Source organism: Macaca mulatta, chromosome 4 (genome assembly GCF_049350105.2).
Source record: "Macaca mulatta isolate MMU2019108-1 chromosome 4, T2T-MMU8v2.0, whole genome shotgun sequence".
NCBI lineage: Eukaryota > Metazoa > Chordata > Mammalia > Primates > Cercopithecidae > Macaca > Macaca mulatta.
Genome location: NC_133409.1, coordinates 134608350 through 134631100, shown reverse-complemented (window position 1 = coordinate 134631100; position 22751 = coordinate 134608350). Strand labels below are relative to the sequence as shown.

At 34.5% G+C, this 22751-nt stretch overlaps 1 protein-coding gene across 2 annotated transcripts in view; it reads left to right on the top strand.

Annotated features, from left to right (window-relative positions):
• CD2AP (CD2 associated protein) overlaps positions 1-22751 on the top strand; it is a 152146-nt gene that overhangs the window by 95624 nt on the left and 33771 nt on the right. For both annotated transcript variants that reach the window (XM_077998608.1, NM_001266309.1), the window contains 7 exon segments: positions 35-222; positions 2434-2512; positions 2930-3024; positions 5309-5413; positions 6783-6819; positions 7931-7993; positions 21830-21995. In XM_077998608.1, coding sequence (XP_077854734.1) covers positions 35-222; positions 2434-2512; positions 2930-3024; positions 5309-5413; positions 6783-6819; positions 7931-7993; positions 21830-21995 — 733 coding nt within the window.

Below are 22751 nucleotides of genomic sequence, written 5' to 3'. Positions count from 1 at the left end.
GGTGTCATTCTTCAAAAACAAATTATTGTTTCAGAAACTGTTTTGGGTGGGCCTACTTCACCTTTACCTTCTCCGGGAAATGGGAGTGAAACTGCACCTGGATCAATTACACAGCCAAAGAAAATTCGAGGAATTGGATTTGGAGACATTTTTAAAGAAGGCTCTGTGAAACTTCGGACAAGAACATCCAGTAGTGAAACAGAAGAGAAAAAACCAGAAAAGGTGGTAATGATGGACTTAAGTTAGATTAACTCCGCTCATTCTCTCATTAAGCATTTTTAAAATGTAAAAGTCAGTTTGTAACTCTGTTCGATTTCTTTTTTTTTGAGATCACTAATAATTTGGTTATGAATGAGGAGACTGAGAAATTTTGTCTCCATATTTACAATGACTGATATTCATGGTTGAATCTAATAAAATTAGAATGCTTATTTCTTGGTAAATTTAACACACTTAGTAGAAGCTTTAGGGTTTTTAGTTATCACAGTGTAAATAAAAATTAGAAAGTTTTTTTGCCTTTTAAAAGCTACCATATATAAATTTAGTTTTGTATATAATAAATATATATTTAATTTGAATTAGACCTAAAATGGACTGTTTTAAAATGGATTTAGAAAGTATTAAATTACTTTATATTTTGGCACTACTTAAATTTCCTCTAGATTGTCAACATTTGTTAAATTTACTAACCTTCTTTGAATGTGTGGGGAATTTTACTTCATTAGCATTTTGCTGGCATTGTGAAATGAAACAAAGTAAATGAACCATAAATTATAAGAACTAAAAAGAGGGTTTAAAATAAAACCTTAAGCTGTTATTTTGATGGTAAAATAGCTACAGTCTGTAGAGCATTTTTTCACAGTTCCTTCTGTCCTGTCTCTTTAACTCTGAAGAATTTAAAGTGTTACCGTATTTATTTGATTCGTGTAGCTACATCTCATTTAAAGACTGTGTTTTGGTTATTGAGATACTATGAAGTTTCCTCCTAAGATAGGTGCTTTCAACTTTTTTTTTCCTTTCCTAACTTGCTACCTATTTTCTTATGTAACAGTGAAGAGTTGGGTTCAGAAAAGAGAACTTCCACTTTCTATCCTACACATTCCTAGCTCTGAGACTATCTGGCATTAGGATTATGGGGTCAAATTGATTCTTGGTTTTAAAGGTAAAGTTTGGAATTCTCATGGTTTTTGGGGTAGTGCTCTATAGCTATATAACAGCTAGGAATGTTGGACAAGCAATTCTTGCATTGTGATAGAAATTAGACTAGATGATCTTGTGCTCCTTCCAATTCTAAAGCTTGTGATTATATTGAATAACTTTATTGATTAATGATCACATTATCTTTTAATCATCCTTGATAATGTCCACTACTCAAGAGTTGTTATTAGTGACTGTAGTCTCAGGGTTACCCTATATGATGGTCTTGTCAGGCTTGCTTTGATCACTGATCCAGGAATTGATAAAGTAGGGAGCACATTTGCTGTGTTTGTAGGTACACCAGATTGGAAAATATGGTGGTTAGAGTTGGGGAAAACTAAAGTTAAGTATCTTAGAAGATAAACAGAAAACACAGTGGTAGGTAGGTAAGTTAGCAGTGTGTTCAGATTTTTAATTATTGACATCTAATGTTAAATGTACTGTTGTTTCTGGGTAGAGAACTTAAGGAAACACTAGTATAAGGTGGTAAAGGACTTAGTCCTTTACAAATTACAATAGACAAATGTCTAGTAGACTGTAGTTATGAGGAACATAAGAGTACCTGAATCATTTACATTCAGACAGCAATGAAGTATAAATAATTTTTTTTTCTCCTCTTTCAGTTTAAGGTTTAGTTCTGCGTTAAAACCTGGGCTCGGTGGCTAAATTCCTTTTACTATGGACAGATTACTTATATAAATTTATATTATTGTATAAATAGTGCCCACTTAATGCAGATAGTTATGAGGCTGTTAGTCCTATATGCACTATTTATACAAAGTGTTTAGCCCAGGGATTTAACTTTTCAAGTGCTGTTGTTCTAGGGTCTCACCTTGTCATCCAGGCTGGAATGCAGTGGTATAATCATAACTCACTTACAACCTTGTACTCCTGGTTTCAAGCAGTTCTCCTGCCTTGGCCTCTCTAAGTGTTGGGATTCAGGCATGAACCACCGGTGCCTAGCCTCTTATTTAGAGATTCTAAAATTCAATCTCGTTAATATACTATGGGCATCAGAGATTATTATCTTTTAGATAAGGAATCTTAGCTCTGAGCTATGATTTAAGGAACTTTGGAGACCTTTACCTGTTTCATTGCTGATTTTTCAGTCACATTACTATCTTAGCTATAAGGACCATTAGGGAAAGCTGGGCAACTGTAAATGGAAACTTTTTTTAACAGTATTATCTTTATTCTATCTTAAAATAGTTTATGCCATTTTTTTTTCTATTCTAGCCCTTAATCCTGCCGTCACTGGGATCCAAAACGCAGAGTATGGAGATAACAAAAACAGATAGCGAAGGTAAAATTAAAGGTATGTATTTGAATAAAACTTTCATATTGGGAATAGTAGAAACATACTCAAATGTGTCATGAGACTTGTTGGAAGCATTTGTTACACTGCTTTATTAGAATAGCAAATTCTATTAGATGTAAGCACCACGAGGTCAAGGATTTTGATGTACTTTGTTGGTTGATGGATGTATCTCCTTGTAGTTGAATCTGTGTCTGGAACATCACAAACACTTAGTAAATATTTGAATGAATGATTAATGAAGTTGTTACTTAACATATGGTATTGACTATAAGTATTTTAAAATTTAAAGATAGATTATTAAGTTCATCTTTAATAACTTTTAGTATACTTTACACAAGATAGAGGCTTAATAAATAAGTATTTGTTGAATGAATCCATTTGTGTGAGCCACATTATTTACATTCTTTATTTCAGCTAAAGAATATTGTAGAACATTATTTGCCTATGAAGGGACTAATGAAGATGAACTTACTTTTAAAGAAGGGGAGATAATACATTTGATAAGTAAGGTAAGATATTTCTGTTTTTCAGTGAATTATTTATAGAAATATTTTTCAGAAGTTATACATTCACCCTAGAATGTTCTTATATTCACCCTGGAATCTAGAAGAGCTGGGACTTTGTCTTGTTTCTAAGTCCTGAAAACTTGGCACGTGATAAGTGCCCAGAACATTCTCTTTTTGAGCCAACTTTTATTGACTATATTTGTTATAATTTATATATTTGGAATTATTGTTAACCATCATATTTGCTTTTTTTTTTTTTAAGTAATTACTTTTTTTTTTTTTAATTAACCTCAACTTCCCAGATTTTTATTCTTTCTTCTCTTTCACTTCATTCTATTTTTTCTCCTATCTACCGTTTGGATTGTTGTTTGTAATATAAACAGAAGAAGAAAAATAGGGAAACAAGCTAAATGTCCGTCAGTATGGAAATGGTTCTGAAACTCTTTATAATCTGGAAAATGATGTCACCATTTTAAAAATTGAAGTGATTTTATAACTTGGAATAAATCCTAATGCAAAATAAAGAGAAAACCCAGTAGTACTTTTGTGTGGGCAGAATCCTATATTAACTATATTATGGGAAAATTACAAATATTTGGTTTTTGCTATAACCCTGTAGAATAATTTTTGAAATTCCCCTGCCCACACACACCTTTTTAAAGTAGAGATGGAGACCAGGCTGGTCTCGAACTCTTGAGCTCAAGCATTCCTTTCGCTTTGGCCTCCCAGAGTGCTGAGATTACAGGTGTGAGCTATCACACCTGGCCCCATTGTTTTACATTGACTTTGTTATAAGATGGCAGGCATAGTGTATATAATTGTTTTTTAAAATAAGTTTTATTGTGTATACTTAAAGGATAATGATGTTATAGGATACATAGTAGTAAAAAGGTTATTATAGTGAAGCAAATTGACATATCTATCATCTCACATAGTTACCTTTTTTGTTTTAGTGGCAACTGCAGATAAAATCATTTAGCAAGAATTTTATAAATGTATGTAAATTTTCATATTAATGTAATTTGCACTGATTACACCTAATTTTTCATGCAAGGGTGGTGAATATTTAGAAGAAACTTAGAAAGTCTTGTTAATTTAAAAAGAAAAAAATTTAAAGACAAGGTCTTGCTTTGTCGCCCAGGCTGGTGTGCAGTGGTGTGATCATAGCTCACTGCAGCCTTGAGCTCATGGGCACAAGTGATCCTCCTGCCTCATCCTCTCAAGTAACTGGGACTACAGTTGCATCCCATTATGCCTGAATAATTTTTTTTTTCCAAATTTTTTTTTTGTAGAAACAGGGTCTTGCTATGTTGCCCAGGGTGGTCTTGCAAACTTCTGGCATCAAGCGATCTTCCCACATCAGCCTCTGAAGTTGCTGGGATTACAAAGCATGATCCACTCTGCCTGGTCAAATCTCGTTAATTTTTAAAGCAGCTGAATAATGTGATTAATATTTAGTATATAAAGTGTTAAGAATGTTAAGAAAGATACAGTTTGGAAATTCATATTCTCCCTCTCCACCTTCATCTCTTTTCCACTTCCTTTCATTGTATCTTTTTTTTTTTGAGACGGAGTCTCACTCTGTCACCCAGACTGGAGTGCAGTGGTGTGATCGCAGCTCACCGCAACTTCCGCCTCCCAAGTTCAAGCAATTCTCCTGTCTCAGCCTCCCAAGTAGCTGGGACTACAGGTGCCTGTCACGATGCCCGGCTAATGTTTGTATTTTTAGTAGAGATGGGGTTTCACCTTGTTCGTCAGGCTGGTCTCAAACTCCTGACCTCAGGTGTTCCACCCACCTCAGCCTCCCAAAATGCTGCAATTACAGGTGTGAGCCACCATGCCCGGCCTTATTTTATCTTTCTCCTCTTTTCTCTGAGAACCTTTTAATGTTATAGATGGAATTTTAAAATAGATTTTTTCTTTTTTTAAATTAAACCCAATTTTGTAACTACTGCTAAAAGTAGTACATGGAAGATATTTCCTTTTAGAAGGACAGTGTCATCTGTTTAGTTGCAGCTGGGCACAGTGGCTCATGCCTGTAATTCCAGCACTTTGGGAGACCAAATCAAGAGGATCATTTGAGCCCAGAAGTTTATGGTTGCATGCCTGTGGTCCCAGCCACTTGGGAGGCTGACTTGGGAGGATCACTTGAGCCCAGGAGATTGAGGCTGCAGTGAGTCATGATTGCATCACTGCACTCCAGCCTGGCCAACAGAGCAACACCTTATCTAAAAAAAAAAAAAAAAGGTAACTTTTATTGTCTTAATTATTCTATTTTGCTTTTTAGGAGACTGGAGAAGCTGGCTGGTGGAAAGGTGAACTTAATGGTAAAGAAGGAGTATTTCCAGATAATTTTGCTGTCCAGATAAATGAACTCGATAAAGACTTGCCAGTAAGCTTTTGTTTTTCAATGATGATAATACTTGAAAGAACATTTTGCCACTAATCTTTTGTAAACAAGTTTTTTTGCATTGTTATTGAATAATTTTTATGAAGGAGTTTCAGATGTAGCTATTCAGGTAGGAGTTATTTGAGTTATAGTAAAACAAAATAATGTTTCAGTTCCGTACTTTATTCTTCCTTTGTTTCTTTCTCGACTGTGCTGAAAAATAACCTTGGACTTCTTTATTTTATAATTTAAGAAGGACGGTCTATCCTGGTAACATAAATTAGTACTTTCCTGGAAGAAATTATATTTTATTTAATGTTGTTGAAAAGCTTTAGTTTATTTTAAGGTCTTGTGGAATTGCTAATATGCTGTTGGTGCATTTTTTTGGGAGGGCAAGAAGCACTCTTTGCCTCTTTAACAGAATTTGTTATTTTAGTATCACTTCTCAGAGAAAAAGTGAGGCTGAGTCATTCATCAGTGGTCTTTGCCTTCCTACAACTTGGTCCCCTTTCCCCATGGATGAGGAATATAACGGAGTTTTTAAAATAGAGGGAAAGAGCATTAGCGCAAGCACACAGCAGGATGGGCTACCATGTTAGGTTTAAGACAATGCTGAACTCTCTAACTCTATGGAAGCTTAGGCTATCTGAGGCCTTTCTTTTGTTAGATTGCATTCAGTATTGATTCAGCCTTCATATGCTTTATTTTATACCTTTACTAAATAATACATTTTTTCTGCTTTTATTATGTTTGTACATTATGGCTTATCGATTATTCTTAATTTGTGAAAACCAACTCCACATACTTAGAAATGTATCTCAATATTTTAAGGTATTAAGTCTTAAAAATGAGTGAATGTTTATAAATTGAGAAAAAACACATCTTTGCCTTTAACTGTTCCTTTGAGAGTTCCAAAGGGTTAAGAATGAAAACTTAGTTTATTTGTTGCTACTCTGCTTTTTAAAAAACAGAACAAAACGAAACAAAAAACAAGGTTTTTTGTTCTGCCAGTCCTCCTCTCACCACAACCCCAGCTGCAAAAGAGGGATAAAATGGTGCTTAGGAATCTTAACCTAGGGGAGGCAGAGCAAAACATTTTTGCTTATTAAGATTTTTAAGGCTTATTCAATCTACTGAAATATGGATTGAAATATTTCACTGAATTTTGATCAATGAGGCTATTTATTCTAATGAAATAATTTGTTGTCATTGGTTTTTTTGGGTAGTTTTTACAATCTTAGCATTTTATAATTTTTGGCAAGGACGGAATGAAGAGGAGAGACATTTGTATGATTTAGATTATTACTAATTACAGTTTAACTATATTCGATATGAAACTGGTCAACCGTTTCCACCATTATTATTTTAACAGAAACCAAAGAAACCACCACCTCCTGCTAAGGCTCCAGGTATGTAAGAAACACATTATTCAGTTTGCTATTTTCAATTTTTTAAAATTCTAAAATGGTAAAATTGGATCTAATGCAAACTTAATTTTTATCAAGTATGATGTTGTCTGTAAACATTTTCAGAAATATATGAAAATTGAGTGTTCACATGCATCAGTATCTGTCATTTTTTAAAAGTACAAATGGTATAAAATAAGGATCTTGAAAATGTAGATACTTTATATGTAATTTTGAGTTAATAAAATTAATCAAATTTAAACTGTCTTAGAAAACTTAATATATTGACCTGGCCAATTCGTTATTTTACCTTTTCAAATGAAATCCATTTGTTAATGTTTCAAATAATAATTTACGTACTCTTTCAGACAATATGCTGAAGGTTAAACGAAGTAGATGATTTTAAACAGATGAATAAATTATGGTATACCGAGAAGTGTCTTCAAGAGCTAAAGTTTTGTAATCTAGCTCTTTGCTTCCATAACTACTATTTTCAAATAACTGCTCTTTACAAGTGTAATAAAAATTTCTATTTCCTAAAAGATTTGCTGTTTTTTAGAATAATCCAAGTCTTTTTCTCCCCCTTGGTTTTAACTTTATGTTTGCTGACATAATCTTAGAGCAAAGAAAGCATAAGTTAAAAGTAATTTTTTTAGAAGTTGGTGTTGAAAGTTTATTATATAGCTTTACTCTGCAATATGGTAGCCACTAACCATGTGTGGCTTTTGAAATTAATTAAAATTAAATAAAATTTAAAAAATTCAGTTTCTCAGTCATAAGAGTGCCATTTCAAGTGCTCAGTGGTCACATGTTGGCTACTGAAAAAAGAGAATGTTTTCATCACCACAGCTCTTCTGGACTGCAGTATGTTAGAGGATATGATCTCTAACACCTCAATTTGACAAAGAAGGAACTGAGACCACAGAGTAGGGTAATAGTGGCAGGTCCAGGATTAGAAATTGAGCCTGGTGATTCTGGTACATTGTTCTTTCTGTTAAACCATGGTTTTTTCTGATGATGTTATTTTTCAATGCATCTTTACTTTTTAGAAGTGTAATTGTCTCTGTGCTTTAAAACTATCTTCTTACAAAAGTATTAATGTTTTTTCCCATAGCGCCAAAGCCTGAAATGATAGCTGCAGAGAAGAAGTATTTTTCTTTAAAGCCTGAAGAAAAGGGTGAGGCTAATTTTCAACTTTCAAAAAGACAAATATTTCTTTTATTGTCATTTTAAAGAGATCTGTTTCTCCACACTGAGTCATTTACACTGATTTTTAACAGGTATTCAGTATTTATTTTACAATGCTTGGAGTTTTCTAGGAGGGAGTAGTTCATTTAAGATTGGTACAAAATTATGCTTTCTCAAACAGATAACAATTTACATCCATTAAAAAATAAACTATTACTTTAGTACCATGTTGTCTTTATTCATAGTTATTTAACAGACTATAAGAAAACTAAGCATTAAATAACTATGCTTTTATTATTTTTATAGTGTTTCAGTTTTTAAAAAAATTCCTTAGAAGGTTGAAGACCCAGTTCCTACTTAAGCATGGAAATAATTAATTACATATTATTTAATCTCACTGTATGTGTTTGTCATAATGTACACCTGGAAAGTTATTCCAGGGTGCCATATGTATTTTACTAAAAACCTTACTGGTTTGTTGTGAAATTGGAGAAAATAAGTCCTTCTCATTGTACATAAAGATATGCCGTGATTGTCATTAGTAGATTAGTTTATATACATCAGGAAACTTGAATACTGTTTTAGAATGCTTTTGTTTCTTCTCCCAGTGTTGTAGTCTAATCCATCCTTGTTTCTTGCCTAAAGTACTGTATCCTCTTATTTGATTTCTCTCACTTCAGGTCTTTTTCTGGCTTTCATACTTCATGTTGTTGCCAGGATCTTTTTTTTTTTGAGACGGAGTCTCACTCTCTGGCCTAGGCTGGAGTGCAGTGGCGTGATCTTGGCTCACCGCAAGCTCCGCCTTCTGGGTTCATGCCATTTTCCTGCCTCAGCCTCCCTAGTGGCTGGGACTACAGGCACCCATCACGAACGCCCGGCTAATTTTTTGTATTTTTTAGTAGAGACGGGGTTTCACCATATTAGCCAGGTTGGTCTCGATCTCCTGACCTCGTGATCTGCCCACCTTGGCCTGCTAAAAGTGCTGGGATTACAGTTGTGAGCCTCTGCACCCAGCCCAGGATCATTTTTTTAGAGAGACTATTTTTTTTTAGAGCAGTTTTAGATTCACAGCAAAATTGAGCCAAAAGTACAGAGTTCCTGTATACTCCCTTTCTTCACCCAGGCACAATTTTTCCCACCGTTAACATTCTGTACCAGAGTGGTGTATTTGTTAGTCAGTGAGCCTCCCTACATTGACACTTCTTTATCACCCAAAGTCCATAGTTTCCTTTAGTGTTCACTCCTAGTGCTGTACCTATTATGGGTTTTGACAAATGTATAATGTCTGGTATCCATCATTGTAGTATCATACAGAATTAGCATTACTACCCTAAAAACCTTCTTTACTCACCTATTCATCTGTCTTTCCCTTCGACCCTTGGCAACCATTAATTTTTTTAATGACTCCATAGTTTTGCCTTTTCCAGAGTGTCATATAGTTGGAATCATACAGCATGTAACCTTTTCAAACTGGCGTCTTTCACTTAATTACATGCTTTAAAAATTTCTCCATATGTTTTCATGGCTTGGGAGGCATTTGTTGTTAGCATTAAATAGTATTTCAATGTCTTTATATTCCACAGTTTATTAATCCACTCACTTACTGAGGGACATCTTGATTGCTTCTAAGTTTTGGCAATTATAAGGGGAGCTGCTATAAATGTGTGTAGGTCTTTGTGTGGACATATTTTCAATTCATTTGGGTAAATACCAAGGAGAGGGATTACCTGATAATGTGACGAGTATATTGAGTTTTGTAGGTGCAGCTGCCAAACTTCTTCCAATATGGCTGAACCATTTTGTACTCCCCCCAGTAATCAGTGAGAATTTCTGTTCTACATTCTAGCCAGCATTTGGTATTTTCAGTGTTTTGGATTTTGGCCTTTCTAATAGGTGTGTAGTGGTATTTTACTTTTGTTTTAAACTGCAATTCCATAATGATATATGATGTTGAATATCTTCTCGTATGCTTAATTGTCATTTGTGTATCTTTGGTAAAGTGTTCTGGTCTTTTGTTCATTTTTTATTCAGGTTTTTTTTTTCCTTCAGTTTCTTTATTTGTATATTTTGGATAGCAGTCCTTTATTAGATTTCTTCTGCAAATATTTTCTCCCAGTCTGTGGCGTGTTTTCTTCACAGAGCAGAAGTTTTAAATTTGAAGCTTATCAATGATTTCTTTTATGGATCATGACTTTGGTGGTGTATCTGAAAAGTCATTGCCATACTCAAGGCCATCTGGATTTTCTCCTGTGTAATTTCTAGGAATTTTATAGTTTTGTGTTTTACATTTAGGTTTGTGATTCATTTTGAATTAATTTTTGTGAAAGTTGTAAGGTCATTGTCTAGATTCTTTTTTTTTTTTTTTTGGCATGTGAATGTCTAGTTGATCCAACACCATTTGTTGAAAAGACTTTCAGTTTTCAGATAAAAATCAAAAGTTTAAATTCAAGGCCTTCCGGTAACTGACCCCCAGATTATATTTTTGATATCATATTCCACCCTTTTTGTTTACTAAATGTAGCACTCTCTCTCTGGTCCATGAATATGTCATGTACTTTCCTAGCTTTATCTTTCTTTTTACTTTCAAAATGGAAGTTTTTTGTATTCTTTTTTCTTACTTAAGAATTTTAAAAATATGTTGCACAAACAGTTTATGCCTAATAAAAATACTAGTCTCAGATTAATTCTTTGTGAACTAGTTTTGTAGGAGTCTTAGATCAGTTTTTAGTACTTGTTTGTAATATCAGTTCTACCTGAAAAACTCATCTTACCAAGATACGTAGAACCACATGTAAGAGGTATATTGCTGGCTTTATTATCTATTTTTTTTTTTACTATTAAAAAAAATCATGTCACCAGTTAGGCAGCAGTTTTGTTAAAATTCAGATAGTGACTCCCCTTTTCCCTAAAATCAGTCAGTTGTTCTTATAAATAAAATGGAGGCTGGGCACGGTGTCTCACGCCTGTAATCCCAGCACTTTGAGAGGCCGAGGCGGGCGGATCACAAGGTCAGGAGATCGAGACTATCCTGGCTAACACGGTGAAACCCTGTCTCTACTAAAAATACAAAAAAAAAAAAACTAGCCGGGCGTGGTGGTGGGCGCCTGTAGTCCCAGCTACTTGGGAGGCTGAGGCAGGAGAATGGCGTGAACCCGCGTTGCGGAGCTTGCAGTGAGCAGAAATCATGCCACTGCACTCCAGCCTGGGCGACAGAGTGAGACTCAGTCTCAAGAAAAAGAAAAAAATTGGAGGATGATGCATTTTTATTACATTTATCTATGCAAAGTCCTGCCCATGGTGGAATGACAGGGACCGAATTTACACTCGAAATTAGACAACTAGAAAATTGGGCAAATTATGTGAAACAGTGGCTTTCACATATTGGACATCAGGCAGTATAAGTCACTGTGACACTGAAGTGAGACCTATAATTACCACAGCTTATTGTCTAGAAGCAGTTTACAGGCAGCAGAAAGGAGGAAGCCAAACAGACCTTGATGTCCTGCAGAGTTGAGGATGCAGAGATAGGTATTTAGGAAGGCCTGGGCAGCTACAATTTGTGGGGCAGAGTGCCAGAGTGGTGGGAACTGCACAGAGAGTGCTCAGATCTGTAGACAGCTTCCTGTGAGGCTTTGCCTGAATACTGATCTACACATGCATGAAAAGAAACTTCCATAATGGAGAAATAAACATTGGAAAGCAGTAGGTGAAGCACTCTTTGTAACTCACAAATAGTTCATTTTTCCATGAGCCAGAGTAGACAGATCTCATAATATATAGCACATTTGATAGAGTTCATAAAAGAGTGTTATCACCTTAGACTAAAGGCGTCTCTGCCTCTATCTTGGAAATACGGCCCACAAATTCCAGAATAAAATTCAGCACAACTTAAAAGCATATAATAAAATTTTGTATTCAAGAGAGTGAAAATCACAACGTCCATTGTCTGATTAAAGATTGCCAGGCATAGAAAGAGCAAGAAAATAGCATCCACAACCAGGGAAGAAAAATCAGTCAGCAGAAAAGAGCAAGAAATGACAGAGGTGGCAGAGATAGATGGCAAGTACATTAAAACAGCTACTATAAACATTTCCCATGTGTTTAAAAAGGTAGAAGAAAATGTGAACATAATAGTGTGAAAACTGGAAAATATAAGAAAGACCCAAACTGAACTTTTAGAAAAGAAGAATATAGTATCTGAAATGAGAAACACTGAATGTCCAGTAGATTGGAAACTGCAGAATAAAATGTCAGTGAACTTGAAGACATAGCAATAGAATCATTAAAAATGTATAGAAAAAAAGTGAACAGAATATTGGTTACCGGAATGACAATATGAAGTGGTTTTACTGACCTGTAATTGGGGTACCTAATGGAAAGGTGAGAGAATGGGGACATGAAAAAAATTGAAAGAAATAATGGCTGAAAATTTTAATTTGATGCAAATTTATGATAAAAAGTTTAAAGCCAGGAAGAAAATAACTGTCAACCTATAGTTTTCTACCTAACAAAAATACCTTTTGGAAATGGGGTAAAATTAAAACCTTTTGAGACAAAATCTCAGAGAACTTATTGCCAGTAGAAGTATATTACAGAAAATGTTAAAAGAAATTATTTTTGATAGAAGGAAAACAATACTAGATTGGCAGTTGGTATTACTCAAAGCAATGAAGAATGCCAGAAGTAGTAAATATGTGAATAAATATAAAAGACATTTTCCCTCCATTTAAAAACCTCACAAGAACTTGGTTCACCTGGAATGACTTGAAAACTTAATATAAAGTGTTGGTTTTGGAGTTTAAGGGTAAATATGAGAATTTTTTGGTATGTAGGATAAACAAGACAAGGCATAACAAGGGAAATGATTTTAAGTATTTTCAGAATGTTCTCATAAACCTGATATGCCTTTAATAGATCAAGTACCATGAATAAGAAAAATGTCAGTGTTGCCAGTGACCTTTGGACATGTGCATTGAGAGAGAGCCGGTTGAATATTAAATATTGTTAAATTATGTTTTACTAAGTAACAATAAACATAAATCAAAATTCTACCCTTGTTCCCATAGTTGAGACAGGGAGCATTTTCAAACTATGGCTAGGATCAATTTGAAGTATCGTAAGCCTTCCAACAAGGAAATAAGGTATTTTTCATTTGTATTTTTGTTCATGGTTTTTATCCTATGATCCTAAGATCTTATGATCTTAGGATAAAACCTAAGTTCCATGGGAGGTATCCTTTGATAAGCTCTGTTCTGTTGTGGTGGGGGTGGGGTGGGGGGCGGGGAAGAAATACTTAGAAACCATGAAACTGATCACCCCTCTATTTCAGACTCTTAAGTGACTCCCCATTATTTCATGGGATATTTTCCCAAATGTTTAGATTAAATTCTCACTTTCTACTTTCTGTCCCAGGCCACCACGTGGATTTTCTCAAACCTGCTTAGCAGTTTTCTGCCCCTCTGTTGTTTTCATTTTCCCAGAAGTACCTAAAATCTGGGCAGGCTGTGTCCCAGAATGGTAATAATATCACCACTTTGAAGCACAAGTTATCCTGCTTTTTGAGATGTCCTTTTTTGTATTTGTCTTTCAGTAAGATACTCATCATGTCATTGGTATGGAATTCACGATACAAAGGGAGGAACTCATAATTATTTTGGAGTGCAGGTAGGGAGGCATATAAATGTGTAGAGGAGAAGGTAACAAAGGTGCTGTTTCTTATAAAATCACTTAAATGGTAATTTTTATCTATATGTCCTCCTCACTTCTTTACACTCATACACAGTCATACCCACAGAAAGAGCATAAAATGATGCTGAAGGCCAGTCTGTTTCTATACTTTTACTGGTAGAAGCAGTGAATCTGCTCACTTCTGCTTTAGGAGCATTTCCTTCTGAATTCTATTATTGTAGACACATGTCTTCAGCCACCATTTGTATACTTCTGATTCCCAGTCAGTGGTTGGATTTATTTACATTTACTGCTTTCTGTGTGTTTGCAGTTCCATGTTTGCAGTTCATACTTTCTGCCTAAATACATAATTTTTTAGGGGACATCCTTCTTTCTCTGGAATTGTACTTCTCTCAGAATCTTTCATGGGTAGATTTTTCTCATCTTTTAGATTCCAGCTTAAAATTTTGCTTCCTTAACACTATTTAAAAGTAGGTATTTCCCATTATTGTCTGTTACATATTAGTTTAGATGTTTGTTTTGAGATATTCTTTACCCTGCACTTGATTAAACTCCATGAGGGAAAAGGTGTGTGAATAGATACCTGTACCTTATTTGCCATTGGTTCTCTAATGCCTTACACAATAGGTATATAATACATCGGGAATACTTAATACAGTACTTATTATGTAATATGAAGTATTCTTTAAAATCTGAAGGATTCCAGATTATGACATGCTTACATTTGTTTTTCTGAAACTTCCTTTTAGTAGTATTTAGCTAGATAATGCTGGCGTAGATAGTGGAAGTTGGTATGGATGAAAAGAAGCTGAAATGTTTCAAGAGCAAAGAACAGAAAATCAGTCCTTATTGAAACTGACTTAAACAATAGGGAAAAAAAAATCTCACATAATTGAAAGTCTAGAAGTAGGAGTCATATGACCTGCAACTCAGTGATTCTGTTACGGACCTGAATTGTATCTTTCCATTCTGCCATCCTCAGTGTCCACTTTATCTTCAGATTGTCTCCTCTTGTGATCACAAAAATGCTGAGAGTGGCAATCAGGGCGACATGATTTCTTGTCCGTTTGACAGGAAAGAGAGGAAAACCTCTCCCCAACCATAGAATGTAAGTCCTTTTCAGTTTCTTGGACCACTTTTGGGCACAATTACCTCTAGACCAATGAGACTTGTAAGAAGAATACTATGTACTGATTGTCTCAGTGTAATCATATGAAAGTAGGATTGATTTGGAAGGACTCAACTGCATTGTCTGCTGAAGACGTTGAGATATGGTTAGGATCTATCATAAGGAATGCAATTAAGGTTCTATGTTGACATCTTGTTGGCTCATGAGATACTAATGATTATGACCATGGGGAAATGAGATAGGAAGTATGGAATAGAGACAGTTTCTGGAGGAAAACATGTGAATTCAGCTTTTGATGTGGGATTTGATACGACATATTGGCTGAACTTTTGCTAAGAGTTCGTATTAAGCGTTTAGTTGGAAGATGCTATTCTGGAAGTTAGGTATGAAATTTATGGGTATGGGTAAGATTATCCAAGAAGATTGCTTAGAGTAAGAATGGGAAGAGAGCTTTCTTAGAATATATACATTTAAGAAGTTGTTTGATGACCAGGAACTCTTGAAGAAGGACTGACAGGGAGTGCTCATAGAGATAGGCAGAGAATGATCACAGAGCAGAATCATAAAAACCAAGGGAGTATATGTAAGTCAAAGTTGAAGTAGGATGTTCTTCTGGCAGTGATAAATGAGGACCAGATCTCTTGCTGAGAACAAGTAGAATGGTTATATGAAGAGTGTGTGTGTGTGTGTGTATATATATGTGTGTATATACATACATACATACATATATATATATATATATTTATATTTGCCAGAGTCATGTGCTAGGAGTAGGAGAGCTACAAATAAAATGAAGAATCATAAAATCAAGATAGAGGGGAAGAGGAGAGCCCAGTAAAGTGAATCTTGCATTGGGGCTCATATTTCCTGTTGGGGCATTTGCCAATCTTGAAAGTGGTAGCTTAGACTATGAAAAGAACTTTCAATACACTTTTGGGTTGAAGGAGACAAAAATTAAGAGTTCAAAGCTCATGAAAGAGGAGGTATCTTAGTGAACTAGGTTTTGATTTAGTCCCTAAAGGGATTTACTGTAGGAGGAAGTATGAAATAGAAATAGACCTAGCTCTGAAGAACACTGAAGTTCAACTTCTAATCATCTCAATTCTTGATGGGAGAATGGTGACCTGGGATTTTTACTATCCCTACCTTAGCTTACTGAAAGAATGAAAGTAAACCTTTATTCTCTAGAGAAGAAAACATCATCTAGAGTTTTAAATTATCTCTGTGTTTTCCTATAAATCTTTTGTGTCTTATACTCATTCAGAAATAATTAGGCATACTTGTAGATATGACACATGGCTAGAAACCAGGAACAACAGACAACGGAACCTGGCCTTTAGGGAATCTAGATATTAGAGATACTAGATACAAGCTTTAAAGTAACTATGCTTAATATATGTTAGAAGTAATAAAAGATGGGGTTGATAATTTTGGCAGAACTAGAACCTTATAAGTATATTTGAATATGAGTCAACCTAAGCTTAAATGAATTTACTTATATAAGTATATGTAAGTATATACACACAAATGTTAGTATATGCGTGTATATTTTTAAAAGAAAATATCTGAACTGAAACATAAGGAGAAAAAAAGATAGAAAATACAGAAAAGACCTTAAGATACATAAAGAATATGGTTGACTCTTGAACAACGTGAGTTTGAACTATGTGGGGTCCACGTATACACAGACTTTTTTTTTTGGCCTAATGGGGAATAAAAATACAGTATTCATGAGAATACAAAACCTGCATATGAGGAGAGCCAACTTTTGTGCAGGCAAGTTCCACGGTGCTCACCATCGGATTTGAGTATGTGTGCTTTTGGTATACGTGAGGGTCTTGGCACCAATCCTCTGTATATACAGAGGGATGACTGTACAGTGGGAAAGTCTAATGTACATGTAATTGGAGGACCAGATAGGAAGGAGAAACAAATGGAGCAGAAACTGTATTTGAAGATATACTGGTTTTCAATTTTCTAAAAGTGATTAAAAGCATCAGGCCACAAAACCAAGAATACTATGGAATCCAACCTGGATATATGCAAAGAAAACATTGAGACAAGGAATTGAAAAAGACACACACAAAAAAATGGAAAAATATTCCATCTTTAAGGATTGGAAGAATCAATATTGTTAAAACTTCCATACTACCCAAAGCAATCTGCACATTCACTGCAATTTATAACAAAGTTTATAAATTTATAACAAAGTTGCCATTGGAAACAGCACAAATGTTCTTCAGCAAAATAATGGGTAAAGGAGTTGAGGTATATTCATATACCATGATACCACGTAGCAACAAATAAATGAACTAGAGCTACACACAGCAACATGAATCTTAGGATTTCATTGACGTAAAGTTAAAAATATTCATAGATAATCTATGGTGTTAGAAGACAGCTTTGGGTAGGAGCAGTGGGGTAGTGATTGGAAAGAAGGATAAGGGTAACTTCAGAGATATGGATCATGTTCAGTTCTTGGCCTATGTGGTGGTTACTCTGGTGTGTTCATGTGGTAATAGTTTCTCAAACTTTATAATGTTTCTGAAAATGTTATACTGCAGTTTAAACTTCAGTGAGATAAATATGAATGAATACATTTTGTCCTAAAATTTTCTAAAATGTTAGGAACATAGATTCAATTAAGAATAGACTCACTACTTTATAGGTAGTACTGTTTTTTCTCTAAGGCATGTCCAAGTGATCACAAAGAATAGAATATTAGATTTTTTAAATTGTATTTATTCACTTGGAATCACTTTTGCTTTGGTGCCTGTATTATCACTTATTTTTCCATTTCAGTTAATGCAGTAGGATATTAACCCTCATCTAAATTAATAAACGGGTTAACTTATTACGTACAGTGTTGGTAATGTATTGCTATATTATGAAGCAAATAAAATGACATATTTTGGTTATTTTTTTGTATTTTGTTAGCATACATTTTAAACATTTTTGTTAAAAAAATCACATACTTGAGATAACTCTTCTGTATTTCATTTTCTTTCTTACAGATAGGGTCTTACTTTGTTGCCGAGGCTGGAGTGCAGTGATGTCATCATGGCCCACTGCAACCTCAAACTCCTAGGCTCAGGTGATTCTCTCACGTCGGCCTCTGGAGTAGCTGGGACTAAAGATACATGCCACTCTACCTGGCTAATTTTTTAATGTTTTATTCTTTTATAGAGATGGGGGTATTGATTTGTTTCCCAGGCTTGTCATGAACTCCTGGCTTCAAGCAATGCTCGCATCTCAGCCTTCCGAAGTGTTCGGGGTTAAAGGCATGAGCCACTGTACCCAGCCTGTATCTTAAATTATCATAATATCTGTATCTTATGTATTTCTTCCTTGGTCATTCAGGTAGCTAACATAGAACTTTTTTTTTTTTTTCCCTCCTTAAATCTACATTTTCTCTTGGATTTGGCCAATTTTTAGCTGAACTAAAATTCTTGTACTCACAGCTGGATGTTCTCAGAAGAATGAAGTTGGAGCCCTACCCCACACTGTAACCTAAAAGTAACTGAAAATGGATCATTGACCTTAAATATAAGAGTTAAAACTCTTAGATGAAAACAAGAGTAAATCTTCATGGCTTTGGATTTGGCGATAGGTTTTTAGATACGTGTGATATTGTGATTTAATAAGGAATGCATATTTGATATTTGTCCCTGGTTTCTGGCACCATAGCTCCTAAAACCCTTGAAATTTCCTGAGTGATAAAGGTGAGAGGAACATCTTTTGTTATTTATAACTAGCATCTTTCAACCACGTCTGAGTTTATATTAATGAAGAGACTTTTGTAATGCCCCTAAAGGTGGGGAGGGGCCTTGTTGCCAGGGGAACCAACCAACTGATTAGCTTTCATTAAAAACCCTAAACAACCGAGTTTAGAGAGCTCGTGGGTTGGTGAACACCTTGAGGGGCTGGAAAGGTGGTACACCTGGAGAAGTTATGGAAACTGCATCTCTTCCTGCATACCTTGCCTTTTGCATGTGTTCCATTTGGCTGTTCTGAGCTGTATCCTTTATAATAAACTGTAAATAAAGTGCCTTCCTGAGTTCTGTGAGCTCTTCTGACAAGTTATCAAACCCGAGGAGTGATCATGGGAATCCCCAGTTTATAGCAGTTGATCAGAAGTACGAGAGGACTGGACTTCAGATTGGAATCTGAAGTGGGAGCAATCTTGTGGGTCTGAGCCTTTAACTTATGGGATCTGATGCTCACCCCAGATAGATAGTGTCAGAACTGAATTAAATTATAGGACACTCAGCTGGTGACAGATACTTGGTTGTTGTGGGAATAAATCCCCACACATTTGGTGTCTCAGTGTTGTGAATCTAGAGAAAAGTATTTTGTTCTTTTTAGACTATGTCACAAAAAGCATATTTAACCAAAGAAAAAATAATTGTACTTTATCAAAATTAAAAACTTCTGTGTGTTAAAGGACATTAAGAAAGTAAAAAGACAACCTACAAAATGGGAGAAATCTTACCAGATTTGCAAGTATCTGGAATATATAAAGGACTGTTACAGCTTAACAACAAAAAGACAAACCTATTTAAAACTGCAGCACAGGCTGAAATAGATATTTATCTAAAGGAGATATATAAGTTTTGTTGTTTATAACAAGCATGTTTATAAGCATGCTTGTTATATAAGCACTTGACAAGATATTTAACATCATTAATCATGTCAGTAAGCACTTGACAAGATGTTTAATATCATTAGTCTTTAGGGAAATGCAAATCAAGACCATGAAGTGGGTCACTTCACACCCACTGGGATGGTTAAAATTTTTTTTAAGAAAGGAAAATAAATAATAAGTGTTTGCAAGGATGTGGAGAAACTGGACTTTTATACATTACTGGTGCAAGTAGAAAATGTTTTAGCTGCTATGAAAAGCAGTTGGGTGATTCTTCAGAAAGTTAAACATGGAATTACCATATGACCCAGCAGTTCCAAACATCCAAGAAATTGAAAACAGACACTCATGTATTATACATAAATATTCATAGCAGCACTGTTTACAGTAGGCAGAAGGTAGAAGGAATCCAGATATACTTCAGTGGATAAACAGATTGTGTTTTATATATGTGTATGTATATGTATAATGGAGTATTATTCAGTCACAAAAAGGAATGAAATACTGCTATATGTATGAAGAGGATAAACTGCTAAAACATTGGGCTAAGTGAAAGAAGCCAGACACAAAGATAATTGCATGATTCCATGTGTATGAGATATCCAAAATGGATAAATCCATAGAAGATAGAAGGCAGATTGCTGTTTGCCAGAGGTTAACTGATTAATCAGGAAAGGGTTATCTTTTGGGGTGCTGGAAATGTTTTAGAAGTAGATAAAGGTGTTGGTTGCATAATATTGTGAATATACTAAATGGCACTGAATTGTTCATTTTAGAATTTTTAATTTTATGTAAATGTCACCTTAACTAAAACAATAAAATCTAGTACATAAATATGTTGCCATCTTATAGTAGTTATATAATAAGTCAGTACATTATAGTTGATTTAGTTATGTTTACATAACCAGGAATGATGAGTCGTATTTTTGTTACCTTTTGATTTCCACGTATTGTTTTTTTTAGACTAACACTACAGAATTTCAAGCTGTTATTTGTGTATCTGTTAAAAGAAATATGTTCAATCAGTGAACTTCTCTTTAATTTCTCTCCTTTGACCATTTTTCGTGGTATTATGTATAAAACATTTTTCCTAATTTCTAGAAATTTAAGTTTGTCTGGTTTTTACAACTACAAATAGTTTTATTTCATTATTTATTTCAACTGGAGAGTTTCGTTTTTTAAAAATTTCTGATGGTATAATTATATACTGCATTGTTATCTCTTGAGGCCATATAGAAATAGATTTTTGTACCAAATGATGACCAGAATTTTAATAGACAAACTATATTTTCATGTGATTCAAAGTATTAAATAAGTGGTAAAAGGAGAAAATAGTATTTTGTATTCATTGTGAAATAAAATTTGTAATTTTTAGGGAGAGGTTTATCTGTGTGCTACGATGTTCAGGTTTTATAATCACCAGTTTCTGGCTGATATGAAATCTTACAGAATTGTTTGTGGTCTTGTGATAGACATTTTTTCAGAGACCAAGTACATTTTGAAAATTATTCAGTATGGTGCTTAGGAGATTCTTATTTTTGTATATATGTCTTATGACACGTTTTAGCTGACTGCTGTATTATGACTGTCTTATACACGTGTCAATTTTAATACCTGTTGTGAGCACCTGGGAGATCAGGAAGCAGGTGTGTCATGTGTAGTAAAAGAGTACTTGTTGCCTTTTTGGTGATAAAATTGTCTTTATTGACATAGTATAAAATTGTCAAAATTGTTTTTTTCCAGCTTATTTTCTTCTATTTCAAATGGGAATACTCATTTCGTTGCATTATTAAGTGAAATGGTATTAATAAAATTCTTAGTACAGTAGTAAGAATTGCAAATATAAGCCTGTAATTCTCTCATCTGTGGCTAAGCAGTCTCGCCCTAGTTTCTCTTAACATTTGATTTTTTTTCCTTCACCGTCATGCTTTTTAAATTTGAACGTTATATAGCACTCGAGTTTCTACTTGTTTTCAGTTCTCTGTATTTCAGTTTCAGAAAATAATCTGGATTTAAGTCTAGATAATTTTCTGGTTAGAGTAAAATCATGTGTTTGTATTTGAGATAGACTACTACACTTAAAAGCAAAACTTCCTGGGAACATAATAAAAAGCAGGCATTATCTACTAATCTGAAGCTTATTAGTGGTTTTCCTCTCTACCATAGTAAACATTTTTTAAAAGCTATTTAGGCTTATTAAATTAAAATATAACTTTAAATAAAACAGTGCACACGTATACAAATACAGAGAATGAAAGTTTATGTCTGCCTCTGTCACACTTTTCCAGACTGATACAAACTTTTAGGAATAGAAAAACCTAAATAATTTTGATTGTCAATAACTTGTGAAATTTTTTTAATCTTAGATGAAAAATCAACACTGGAACAGAAACCTTCTAAACCAGCAGCTCCACAAGTCCCACCCAAGAAACCTACTCCACCTACCAAAGCCAATAATTTATTGAGATCTTCTGGAACAATGTACCCAAAGCGACCTGAAAAACCAGTTCCTCCACCACCTCCTATAGCCAAGTATGTTTTACCTAATTTTAAATTAGCTTATTGATTTACTCACCTTTGACCTTAATGGCTCCATTGCCTTTCTAAATCTCCAGGGAAGTTTTTTCTTATTTTTCAATTATATTTATTTTTAAAATTGACATATACAATTGTATGTATTTATTGTTTACAACACGATGTTTTAAAGCATATATATAATACATTGTGGAATGACTTCAGTAACTATGTGATAACCTCACATAGTTATCATTTTTGTGATGAGAACACTTAACATTCACTCTTATCTTGTTTCAAGAATGCAATACATCACCATTAAGTACATTCACTATAATGTACAATGGATTTCTTAAACTTATTCCCTCTATCTAACTGTAAATATGTATTCCTTGACCACATCTTCCCACTCCCTTCCAACTCACAACCACTTCAGACTCTGGTAATCACCATTCTACTCTCTCTTTCTATGGGATCCACTTTTTTAGACTTCGCATTTGAGTGGAGAACATGTGGTATTTGTCTTTCTGTGCCTGGCTTACTTGACTTAACATCCTCCAGATTCGTTGATATTGTCGCAAATGGCAGGCTTGCTTTCTTTCTTTGTGGCTGAATGTTATTCCTGGTGTGTGTATGCCACGTTTTCTTTATTCATTCATCCATTGATACTTTAGGTTGCTTCCATATTTTGGCTGTTGTGAATAGTGCTGCAGCAAACATGGGAATGCAGATATTTCTTTGACATATTGATTTTATTTCCTTTGGATATGTACC